We start from the raw sequence: 13,978 nt of genomic DNA on the forward strand, positions 1-13,978 counted from the left end.
TGTTTAAAGTATGTTTTGTATTGTTTGCACCTACCAAGTATCACGCATATGCTATGTATCGTATAACCGTCTAATTAATTTTAGATCGGACGAATCATATAGTCAGGAATACTACGATGACTACTCGAGAGACTGAGCGATTGTATCATACAGACAACATGGTCACAGTTAAACAATGATTAAATATAATGGATATTAACTTATAACAAAATATCATTAGCATAAATTAGAGCACAATTAGGTTGTCAGTAATTTGAAGTTTATTCCTAAATATATAAATACAAGTTTGAGATAAAGAGGTTAGTGATTATATTTATTACACGTTAACTGGTGAACTTGTTATACATTTACTGATTTTGACATCAAAGTACCTTTTGGAGGTAACTTCTTAATTTAACTAAACAATAACAAAAACGAATATTAGAACATAGAGAACTTAGTAAACAAATAATTTCCACCCATAACCAAACATGTCATGTTATGATTGTTATTTTACACCTAAAAAAATAGATGATTGATTGTCTCTCCCAGACATAACACAAAATTCTCTAGCCTACAATCTCTTCCCTTTAGTTGGTCCCAGTAGCTATTTTAGCATGATCCTCCATGAAAAGTATTTGGGCTGATGATAGTGCTTTTATATATATTTATATGAAATATAAATAACGTAAACAAGATCGGTGAAAATGTTGTTTGATTATTAATACTAGGAGCAGCTATAATGAGACTTTTTGCATGCATACATGAATTGGGGAAGAGATAGTGTCCTACTAAAGTCCACTACCAAGAGTAGGGATTCACCGAATTGTTTTTTCGTCATTTCGACAAGAACGTAGACAAACTGTGCAACCTCCAGGGTGTAACTGTACCTTAAACTTAACCAAATCAGGAATGTCAGTAAACTGTTCGATAGAATGCCTGAAAGGGAAGTGGTTCATTGAAAAAATGTGAGAACAAAACTGTTAATAAATAATTTTGCAATACGGTGTTTCTAAAAAGTAACGATATTACGACATACTTCGTAGGTTAGAAGAATAAAATGATGAAAAAAGGTGTAAATTTTTGTACGAGAATAAAAAGTAAATAAAGTAATATTAATTTATAGCTTATTTTTTGGAAGAGCTTATTTTGTACAATTAATAATTCAAGTTTTGAAGGAAACAGATGCTTGTAAGAGAATAAACTTTTGTCAATTTTAATAAAAGTTTTAAAGAATAATTCAGATATATTATTTGAAAAAGTAGAGTATCATATATATCCTATAATCCTTCATCTATTAAAAGAATGACAGGTGCATAAATCTGCACAAATTATAATAATATCTAAATTATAACTAACACAATATTTGATTTCCTAATATCCTTTAATAGAATATTTGGCATATCTTAACAAATTTTATTATGAATAATAATAACATATTAAAAGCATGCTTTCTGTATTGTGGAACCAAATATTATGCATTACTTTTATGTCTTTTGCTCTTCTAGTCTTTCTTCAGTTAAGAATAAATACTTCTCACTTTCTTCAAGTCTTTATTTCATGATAAATTATGCCTACTGGGTGGACAAGGAAATAAGATATAACCTTTGCAAATGTACTGGGTTTTTATAGTTAAGTTAATTACTTGCGAAATATTTCGTAAATAATTTAAGTACTCGAAAATGTACTTTTCTCACAAGTATTTTTTAATTTTTTAGGTAATTATTGAGGAATATTTTCGCAAATAATTCATAAGTAAATTATCTATGAATGTACATTTTCATAAATAAAATTACCTACAGTATATGTTTTATGAATAATTCGTAAATAATATCAACTTATTTATGAAAATTTCTCATTACTTCTGAATTCTCTAAATAATAACCAAATTTAGTGGTTTTTATTGATTCTTCACCTTTATAAAAAAAATCTGCAACTTTTTTTATACTTTTATTTTATTTACTCTTTTGGACCTGGTATTGTTGGCATCTTATACATATGGGTTTAAATGTGAAGAAAAACATGCTATGCAAATATCATCCATCTTTCCAACAACGTTATATTGGACATATTTTCTTGTGGGATTGCCTTCCACCTTTGTTCATGATGTTGTGCATAAGTCCATTACTTTTAGTCATATCTTTCCCAAGGTATATGATATATCTTTTGACCTGGTTAATATTGCCCTATAGGTAGTCCATATTGACAAATATCCTTCTCACATAAATATGTATAAGCTTCTTACGACAGTGTTTTAATGCAATGCACAGGACATAAAACCCAATTGGAATATGTGAAGGTTGCTGCTGTCTTGTTTTTGCTCTTTATCCATGCCTATAATCTTATTTGAGCCATACATAGAATTTCTTCTCCATCTCCCTTGCTTTTGTAAACAAAATGCTATTTCTTCAATATTATATACTCCACGTAATAGCTATCCACACCCCCCCTCCAAATGGTATTTCCCTTTTTGTTCAATTCTACTTGGTAAAAGTGTTTAAAGTATGTTTTGCATTGTTTGCACCTACCAAGTATCACACATATGCTATGTATAGTATGACTGTCTAATTAATTTTGGACTGGACGAATCATATAGGAATACCACGATGACTACTCGAGAGACCGAACGATTGTATCATACAGACAACACAGTCACAGTTAAACAATGATTAAATATAATGGATATTAACTTATAACAAAATATGATTAGCATCAATTAGAGCACAATTAGGTTGTCAGTAATTTGAAGTTTATTCCTAAATATATAAATACAGGTTTGAGATAAAGAGGTTAGTGATTATAGTGAACTTATTATACATTTACTGATTTTGACATCAAAATACCTTTTGGAGGTAATTCTTAATTTAACCAAACAATAACAAAAAGGAATATTAAAAAATAAGAACTTAGTAAACAAATAATTTCGACCCATAACCAAACATGTCATGTTATGATTGTTATGTTACACCTAAAAAATAGATGATTGATTGTCTCTCCCAGACATAACACAAAATTCTCTAGCCTACAATCTCTTCCCTTTAGTTGGTCCCAGTAGCTATTTTAGCATGATCCTCCATGAAAAGTATTTGGGCTGATGATAGTGCTTTTATTGTCCATAATGGTACGTATTAAAACGTGGAGTTATGTTAAAATTTTGTTTTTATACTCTTAAGAAAGTGGGACTATTGACTGTGGTAAAAAGAATATATATTTATATGAAATATAAATAACGTAAACAAGATCGGTGAAAATGTTGTTTGATTATTAATACTAGGAGCAGCTATAATGAGACTTTTTTGCGTGCATGCATGGATTCGGGAAGAGATAGTGTCGTACGAAAGTCCACGACCAAGAGCAGGGATTCATCGAATTGTTTTTTCGTTATTTCGACAAGAACGTAGACAAACTGTGCAACCTCCGGGGTGTACCTGTACCTTAAACTTAACCAAATCAGGAATGCAGTAAACTGTTCGATAGAATGCCTGAAAGGGAAGTGGTTCATTGAAAAAATGTGAGAACAAAACTGTTAATAAATAATTATGGAACAGCAATGATATCACGACACATTTCATACTGTGTGAGAATAAAAAGTAAATAAAGTAATATTAATTTATGGCTTATTTTTTGGAAGAGCTTGTACAATTAATAATTCAAGTTTTGAAGGAAATAAATGCTTGTAAGAGGATAAACTTTTGTCAATTTCATTATGAATAATAATAACATATTAAAACCATGCTTTCTGTATTGTGGAACCAAATATTATGCATTACTTTTATGTCTTTTGCTCTTCTAGTCTTTCTTCAATTAAGAATAAATACTTGTCACTTTCTTCAAGTCTTTATTTCATGATAAATGATGCGTATTGGGTGGACAAGGAAATAAGATATAACCTTTGCAAAATTTGCATTTTATGTGGGAGCAATAATATAGTTAACAAGTCTTTCAATTTTATATAATATAGTTAACAAGTCTTTAAATTTTATATGATTCTATATTGTATTTATAATATATATATATATATATATATATATATATATATATATATATATGGTTATAGAGAGATTCTAGCTAAGTTGCATGTTTGTTATAAAACTCTGTTTTAATTTTTTTAATATTTAAATTATTTATGAAAAAGTTTTTATGTAACTTACTTATTAAAACTTTCGTCTGTAAGTTAACTACGAAGGTGGTTTTTATAGGTAAGTTAATTACTTACAAAATATTTCGTAAATAATTTAAGTACTTGAAAATGTGCTTTTCTCACAAGTATTTTTTAATTTTTTAGGTAATTATTAGGAATATTTTCGTAAATAATTCATAAGTAAATTATCTATGAATGTACATTTTCATAAATAAAATTACCTACAGTATATGTTTTATGAATAATTCGTAAATAATATCAACTTATTTATGAAAATTTCTCATTACTTCTGAATTCTCTAAATAATAACCAAATTTAGTGTAGTGTATCACCACCTTTTGAAGTAACCCTCATTTGCATATACTAAAGACCAACATGTGATATCCCTTCAAAATGCAACATAACATACTTATACTTATATGGCATCATCCTTCTATAAAAAGGGAAAATCCTCATTAATTTAGTAAGCTGTGGTTCTTTCAATCTGAAAAATTTTCATGAAAATCCTCATCTATATTGCAGATAACTTTTATCCATGCACCTATCCCAAACCAGAAGGTTTATCTCAAAAGCTTTATACAACAAAAGGCAAGTGACTTTGTAAAATTTTGACTTGGCCATTTATAAAACTGAAATCTGAATTTGATAATAACGATTTTAAAACATAATTTAAGGTAAACTCAATAGAAACTTAACGATACCGATCTCTGATCCAAGTAATTTACTATAAATTATGGCAGTTGAGTTCAAATTTTAAGGCAGAGATCCTTTGAAAATAGAAAAGTATGGACAAAAGAAAGCGAGAGGAGCATGCAGACAAGAGAAAGGAATAAGAGAATATGGATCAATGACCTTACAGTTGGCACAGAAAGTTATCTATCTAATCAGATCAAGGGGTTGCATGCCGTGTGGCCCTTTGGAGGAACAACAACACCATTGTTCTTAGTAGAGTCACAAAAATACGCACTTTAAAAAGTGACACTTTTATTCTCTAGTATTACCAAATCATAAACATCAACTTTAAACAGATTGTCAAACCTAAATAACATGTTCTGTAATATAAGAAGACAAGTTTAACGTTGTAAATGAGTGGAATAACACTTAAGTGTGAAGTGCTTACGACCACAGCTTAAAGTATGTGGCACCAGAATGCATCTTTCTAAAGTTTTTCTTTTTTCCCTCGCATAAACTTGAAGGAATTTTCACTTTAAATGATACGGAAATAACTATAAACGGAGGAGAAGAATCTAGAGATGATGAATATCAGTAAAAGTACGCAATTGCATGCATAAATAGGCATTTCGCTCATTCATTGTAGCTGAAAGAAGAAACCAAGTTATATAGGTGAAGAGCTTATATTATATATAAACATTAAGCATGCCTGGATCAACAGATCCTCTTGTTATCGGAGGTGTAATAGGTGATGTTTTGGAGCCATTTACAAGTTCTGTTTTTCTCAGGATACTTTACAGCAATTCATTTCAAGTTATGAACTGTTGTGAGCTGAAACCCTCACAAATCCTGAACCAACCAAGAGTTGAAATTGGTGGAGATGATTTCAGAACCCTTTACACTCTGGTATCTCTATATATAACTTTCTCATTTATATTATCTACTTTCTCAATTTTTCTGGAATTAATAGCACGTTTTAGGGTTTTAATTAATCCATTGATAGTTAATTTTATTGCATACATATTGTAGGTGATGGTGGATCCTGATGCACCTAGTCCAGGAAATCCAAATCACAGGGAATATCTGCACTGGTAAGTGCTCCTCCCTTACAAAAACATGGCAAAAGTTGCACCAATATTATTCTTTCACATCTACACCTTTATTTAAACAACATTTTATCACTACTTACAAATTTTATCTCTCTTTTTCCTACTATATTTATGACATGTTTTATTATTAACATAATCTCATTTATATATGGATTAAGTAAAAAAAGAAAATTTTAATTATTTTTTTAATCTTAACACTTAATTTATGACATGTATTTATATCTTTTTGTTTTCTTGTCAAGATTGTAATTGTAAAATTATAAATATATATATATATATATATATATATATATATATATATATGAAATGATTTTTAAATTTAAGTTCTTAATTTTGATGTTTAACAAATTGAGCTCTTATATGCTATTCTATCTTTCGAGTATTGTCTTCCTGGGAATCGTTATCTAAGATGTCTTTTTTTTTGTCTTCGATGGATGTCCAGGTTAGTAGCCAACATTCCAGGAACTACAGGAACAAACTTCGGTACGTTCTTAGCTTTTATTTTATGTTTTTTTTTTCTAATTTTTTTTTAATTATATGCTAACATACTACAAATTATATCTACGTATAGTAAGTAATATATTCTATAAACATCTTTTAATATTTGGTTTATCCATACATACTCTCTTAGCATACTAAGATTGAGTCTCCATTTTTAAAGTGGGACTGATCAGTGCAGTTGACATTTTACGAGTCAGAATTAGCTTAAAACGGGTTAACTCGGCTCGCATTGCTAATCCTACTAATAATTAGACATAATAATCATTAATTTAAACATTTTAATAATAGTTAATTATGGTGGAATATGTTTAACAGGTGAAGAGGTTGTGGGATATGAAGCTCCACGACCTATGATGGGGATTCATCGTATTATTTTCATACTGTTTCGTCAACCTAGCAGACAAACTGTGTATGCTCCGGGATGGCGCCAAAATTTCAACACCAGAGATTTTAGTGAGCTTTATAATCTTGGATCACCAGTTGCAGCAGCCTACTTCAACTGCAAACGACAACTTGATTCTACTCGAAGGAGATAGATAATACGACACCAATATCCTAAACCCTAAATTTCGAAATAATGTTATTAATCTACTCTCTTAATAATTATCATATCATCTTAGGTTTCGACAACATATAGTTGAAGACTCCAAATCAGAAGTATCACCCTGTCCTTTTTCGAAACCAGTGATCCAAAAGTACACAGATTACTTTTGGCTTTATCTATTTCCTGCATATATGAGCAATAAAACGTACTATGTATGGATGCATATCTATTCATTTTCAATTACTTTATATATATCCTGCAAACTCTCAATATCAGATATTATTATAACATGTATAATTTCGTTTATTATACTAACTGATTTAGAAAATATATACAATATTAGTACGTTACATATTGAGTCCATTAACTTAATAAGCTAGTAATGTTTATTTTAATGTTTTAACTCTGTCAAACGAATTTATTGAAAAGATAAATGACTAAAAGTAAACTGACATTTACATGAATTTTATTTTATGGTGTGTAATCCTCTTTAAAGCCCATTCACTAGTCTGGCATAATAAATATGCCCTGTGTTGTGTGGGCTTGGATTAATGTAACCTTTGTCCACAAACAAAAACATCGTAATATAAGAAATTGGATTTCATCAACTGCCCCAAATCCAACCACTGGTCCAAATATTAAAATATGAAAATAATAATAGGCTTAAGTTAAACTTTAATTTCTATTTTTATCGAGTTTAATGTGGTTTTTCTTTTTCATGTTCTCCACATTTTTATTAATTTTGGTTAATTTGATTTTTTAGTAAATGTGTTTAAGTAAATAACGAAACTGAATTATGTATAACACGTGTTCCAGATCCTTTTAACTTTTTATAGTTTTTTTAGTTTTTCTTAATTTTAAAACAATTGTTTACATGTCAAATCAATATCTAGAAACAATGTTACATATCAAGTTATTATGTCACATGATAACATCAGTGTCAATATCTTATATTCAATTTAATCATAATTTCTTTTAATTTAATTTAGTTTAGTCTCTTTTCAAATTGAGACCAAATTTAATTTTTTTATATAAATGTTATGTTTAAATTTAAAATGCACATGTTTATTAAATATCTTTTTCATTATTTTTAAAATAATTTTAACTATATTATTAGAATATATTTATTATATTTATATTTGACTTTTTTCTATATGTAAAAAAATAAGTTTAAAGTTAAAAATAATGAAGAAATTTTCTTCTAATTTTAAACTAAATCTAAACACAATTATGTATAAATTATAGTAAGATGCAATCGTAAGACTTCAAATATGAGATGATAAATTAAAATTATATATATATATACATATATATATATATATATATATATATATAATTATGTAATATTTATATTTTTGGATGCTATAATAAGACGGTTTAATTTCTAAATTTTTTAGACCTCGTGAGGTTGTAGAACGTTGAGGAAGACTTTTAAATATTGGTTTCTCTAGAAAAAGAGTATTAAGTTTCTAATTTTTATATAAAAGAAAAAAAAAGGTCGATTGAAAAAAAAGCTCTTAAAGGTTCAATAAAAAAAAATATAAAAGAAAGAATACTTTATAAGACAATTGAGAGATTGTTTAGTATTTGTTAATAAAGTATGTGAATAAACATATAAATAGGAGAGAAAATGATTTAAGAATGTATAGTTAATGCTATGTTTATCCTAGTCTATATTTACTTTAAATGCTACTTTAAATTAAAACTATAGAAATTTTTTTGACAGGCATAGTCTGAATCAAAATGAAAGAGGAAAAATTGTGAATATTTTAAAATACCTAAATTATATTTAACTATATTATCACTTATTTAAACGACATTCTTTTATTTCATACAATAAATACATTAAGAATAACTTTAGAAATGTTATAAAAATTTTAGTAAATAAAAAGTAATAAGATAATATAAATGAAAGTATTTAAAAATGTGGTGGAGTTTATGAAATTATTAACCAACTATATAAATAGTAGTTGTAAAATAACCAAAGTTTATTCTCTTACTATTTGAATATAGGTTTCGGTTAACTCAAGTAATGTTGTCTCCAACTAGATTTTACCAATGTCAACAATCTTGTTTACCTTGGTTTCCAATCTTAACATATCCAAAATCTTCGATAGTATAGGATGTGAAATAATCACGGTGTGGTAATAAGGCAACAAAGTTAATATAACTCATTCATACTCTTGGTTAGTTAGATTAATAGAGTCATTTACATAAATAATGACAACTGGTGGTGGTTTTATCTTTATCTTTATTTTTATTGTTTCCTTTATCCCTTGATCTTTATCGCTTAAGGATCCTACATTTTTTAATCACATGTTCGAGTTTATTACGATGAAAACATATGATGTCTTTCTTTGATTTTAACTTCTCTCTTTGACTTGCTACAATCATTAAATTGTTGAGAGCAATCATTACATTTCATAGAATTTCTATATATATTTATTCATGTTGACTTCATAATAAAAGTTTCATTTTGAGTATAGAAGATAACTTTGTTGCTACCTTTCTCTTAGTTTCTTTAGTTAAGAGGTTATCCATGACTATGTAAACGTCAATTTTCCACTAGAAGCAAGTTACCAAGAGATACCATCAATGTCTCTCAGTTGCTTAGTAAGCAACAACAATTCTAGAAACCAATCATATAATACAATATCCATGGTGATAAGCTCATTCACCATATTATGAAAATTACTCAAGTGTCCACCCATTAAGCAATCATCCTTATAACAGCGAATGCTTTATTTAAAGAAATTTTATATTCATAAAACTCAATTAATCTCGTCCATAAATTGTAAGCAAGTGTCTCACTTAACACATGATGATAAATATATTTATGTATCAATTGTCTAATCATACCAATAGTCTTCCTATTTATCTACTAATTTAACATCATGTTTCAGTGGGATCATATAGGTCTTTATAAAATAAAAAATCTCCCATGCAAGATTTCTATATTGAATAATTTGTACAATTCAATTGAATAATGGTTCTAGGACTATCACATTTCACATCTTAGAGCACAAACCAAAGCTCTTGATTGAGATAACAGTTGTTGAAAAGATAACAAAAAAAACAAATAACAAAAAGAAATAAAAGCCTGAATGAAATGTTCACTCAAATAAATAATATATGTAACAATAAGATGCTCCTAATAAAAAACGGACAAATAAATAAACATCGAAATGTTTGCAGAAAAACTTCAATATAAAAAAAATCTACAAAGTTTAGTTTAATAAAATCTTTCACAAATAATAATTAATGAATACAACACAAGTTTTTTTAGAGTTTATAAGGATCAACAGAGAAAATATTTTGATCACCAATAATATAGATAACAACACAAGAAAATATATTGAATACTTAACTAAACAATAGAGAGAACTCAATGTATAAGACATGAAATAGAACTCTTTTTTCTAAGCTAACTTCCATACACAGATTTGCACAAAATCCACTGAATGCTCATTTCGTCCTGTTGCTTGAGGCACTCACAATATGGAAAAGTAAAGAATAAAAATTTTCCCACACACCAACGAAAAGCCACACCTGTGCCGATTGCTGAATTTTTTGTATCTATCTAATGATGTGAAGGGGTGTGATCCTTTGGGAGAACACCACTATTCTTTAGTAGAGTCAACAAAAATTTTCTTCACTTTTTTTACATCACTTTAAAAAGTTATACTTTTATTCTCTTATTTTACCAAATCGTAAAAATCTACTTTAAATAGATTGCCGAATACGAAGGTGTTATGCAATATAATAGAATATAATAATTTAACGTGATAAATGGATGGAATATCAAGCGCTCAAATTACAACCACAACTAAAGTACCTGACACCAAAAAATAAAGAAGTTTCAGATAACATCTATGCATCTTTCTTAAGTTTTTTTTCCCTCACATAAACTTGAAGGAACTTTCACTTTAAATGATACGGAAATAAGTATACATGGAGGAGAAGAATCTAGAGATAATGAATATTACGCAATTGCATGCATAAATAAGCATTTCCCTCATTCATTATAGCTCAAAGAAGAAACCAAGTTATATAGCTTAAGAGCTTATATTATACATAAACATTAACTATGCCTATATCAATGGATCCTCTTGTTATCGAAGGTGTAATAGGTGATGTTTTTGAGTTTACAAGTTATGTTTCTCTCAAGATACTTTTAAAACAATTCATTTCAAAAAGTATGTAATAATCTTAAGTTTAAACTTTTCATTTTTGATGTTTCATAATTTGAGTTTTAATTCAGATCTGTCTTTTCTTGAATATAAATAAAGTCTCACATCAGATCAAACAAGAGATGGACATAAATTTATATACACATAAGATACCTCTATTAGTAAGAGATCTTTTGAAATGGTACCAAAAGCTCCCTATAAATGGTATCAGAGTCATGATTTTTGCAAAACAAGAACATTTTACCTAGGTTTCGGTCTTAAAAACCATTCCACTCTCCTATGCATTGCATAATTTTTTTGTTTAATCTCTGTCGTATACTTTTGAAGTTCCACGTTAGCCCAAGACTACATTCCCTTTCCTTTATTTTGTAGTGCATTCGTTATTCGTATATCTCTTTGTTGCTTGAGTTTGTCCTCTAGGGTCTCTTTGTTGCTTGAGTTTGTCCTCTAGGGTTTAATAAAAGTTTATCATTAATATGATATATTATACTAACTTTAAATAATCGATTGAGAAAATATATATTATATTAGTAGTTTAATAATACATTACATATTGAGTCCATTAACTTAAACTAATAATGTTTACTTTAATATTTTAACTCTGTCTAACAAATTTATTGAAAAGGTAAAGGACTACAAAAAGTAAACGAGCAATATATAAACTTATGTACATGATATTTTTCGAAAAAAAAAAATTCTGGAACTATTTTTGGATTTCGAAAAATAAATTCCGGAAGTGTTAAGATGCTGAAAGAAAAACGATTGGGTACAGGAAGCAATTTCCTGAATTTTATTACCTAGAGCCCATTCACATCATCTAGCATAGTAACATGCCGGTTATTTCTCCTGCACCCTTATATATTTCTTCTGGCACCCCTTCATATTTCTTCTAGCACCCTATAATTTTCAGAATTTATTTTTAGGAATGCTATAACTAATTTTGGAATTTTCTTTTGAAAAAAATCACCTTCTTCTATTATACAGAAAAAAATTCTAGAAACTTTTTTATGGATGGAGGGAGAAATTGATGGAATGTAGGAAGCAACAACCTAATTTGCCTTTGATACAGAAGTGGGAGTTTATTCTTGCATATCGTATTTTTCTTTCTACCTCTCAAAAAAAATTTAAATACGGTAAATAACTTTTTTTGACTTTGACTTTGACTTGGTCAAAACATAATTATCCTTTTTTTTCTTTATTTATTTACTCAGCAATCCTCATCCCTCACGTTTACCGTGGCATCCTACACTCACCTTCCCCTACCTCTACAAGCACAATGATTTTTTTTCGCAAATCGTTAATGCAATTTTTTCTTTCCACAACACTCTTCTCAAGTAAGTTTCATTCTTTCTTTTTTGTTTTACATTTTTATTATTGGGAATAATCAGGGTGAATGGAATTTGAAATCCGACATTTAGATAATTAACTTTGGTGGATAGGTGTAGCAGATTTAAAAATCTATAGTACAGTGAGATCTATTGAGGGAAGATACCCTATTTCAAAATTTGTATTAGGGTAAATATCATATTTTGAAATAAGTTTAAAAAAGACCATATTTGTAAATCTGATTTAGAAAAGTAAAATTCCATTTAGAAAGGTATCATATTTCAAAATTCGTTTTATGAAAGTATTGGTTTTCAAAATCTGAGTTAAGAAATTTAGAAACATAATTTAAGAAAGTATTAGATTTTGAAACAGTAAAGGAGTCTTCTTAATTTTGAAATCCAGTTTAGGAGTTTATAAATTTTGAAGTTTAGTTTAGGAGTTTCCAAGATTTCAAAATCTGGTTCTATTATTGTTTTTTTTAATTTGATATGTTTTGTTTTTGTTATTTTTAAAAAAATATTAGTTATTTGTTGTGTTTTGGTTTTGTTTTTCTTTTTCTTTTTAAGTTTAGTTATTTGGTGTGTTATGATTTTGTTTTTTTTTTTCTATGTTTAGTTATTTGATGTGTTGTTTTTAATGTTTGTTGGAATTTGTTTGTTACAAAAATGGAAAGAACGCAGGGTATCTATAAAAATCAGGTTAAGACCTTTAGACATGGTGAAGCTAGAAGGAAACCCACAACATATACTTGTAGAAAAGGTCATCATACTGAAGCTAAAGAAACGACACCGTTAGCTCATTTAAACGTTCATGAGCAACACGAGAATGATATTGAGCAGAACAAGAATGTTGGTCACCAAAAAGATTCATTAAGTAGATATCCTGAAAGTCTACATGACATTCTATCTTGACCAACTATGTCGATCATGTAACATTTGCGTTGTAGGAAGGTCATGTTAGTAAAGTATATGATTTTTTTTTTGTTGCTTTTGCTTATTGATGATGTTTTTAAGTTTTATATGCAACTATTTTGTTTAGGACTAGGTTAGATAAAGTTGGTCAATGAGAAGATGCATTAAGTGGATATTCTAGAGGTCTACATGACATTTCTTTCTTGACCAACTATGTTTGATCATGTAATATTTGCGCTGTACAAAGGTTGTGTTAGTAAAGTATGTGATTTTTTTTGCTGATTGATGTTGTTTTTAAATTTTATATGCAATTGTTTTATTTAGGATGAGGGGAGATAAAGTTGGTCTCCCATGGAAAAAAGTTAAACAAATTTAGAGCATGTCATGTGATTATTTAGAATTTTATGATGAACTTTGGTTAAATGTCTCTCTCTGATATTTTTTATGATTATGCTAATAATGGATGTTGTTATGGATACCCTCGTACCTTTTTGGGCTTGCACCGCATGAGAGCTACATTTGAACTTAGGCATACCTCACTTGTTGAATAATAATAACTAAAATAGAGATCAACAACAAATTCACAAGAACACACCAAATAAATA

General features: G+C 28.3%; 1 protein-coding gene across 1 annotated transcript; it reads left to right on the plus strand.

Moving 5' to 3' along the window:
* The first annotated feature begins 5,419 nt into the window (after positions 1-5,419).
* Positions 5,420-7,194, plus strand: LOC124821996 (protein VERNALIZATION 3-like). Its single transcript, XM_047293945.2, has 4 exons — positions 5,420-5,698; positions 5,822-5,883; positions 6,344-6,384; positions 6,718-7,194. Exons 1-4 carry the CDS (start codon positions 5,498-5,500, stop codon positions 6,936-6,938), a joined length of 525 nt encoding a protein of 174 aa, XP_047149901.1. The 5' UTR covers positions 5,420-5,497; the 3' UTR covers positions 6,939-7,194.
* The last annotated feature ends 6,784 nt before the right edge of the window (positions 7,195-13,978 follow it).

This window comes from Vigna umbellata, chromosome 4 (genome assembly GCF_029865625.1).
Source record: "Vigna umbellata cultivar VRB3 chromosome 4, Vumbellata_1.0, whole genome shotgun sequence".
NCBI classification, from domain to species: domain Eukaryota; kingdom Viridiplantae; phylum Streptophyta; class Magnoliopsida; order Fabales; family Fabaceae; genus Vigna; species Vigna umbellata.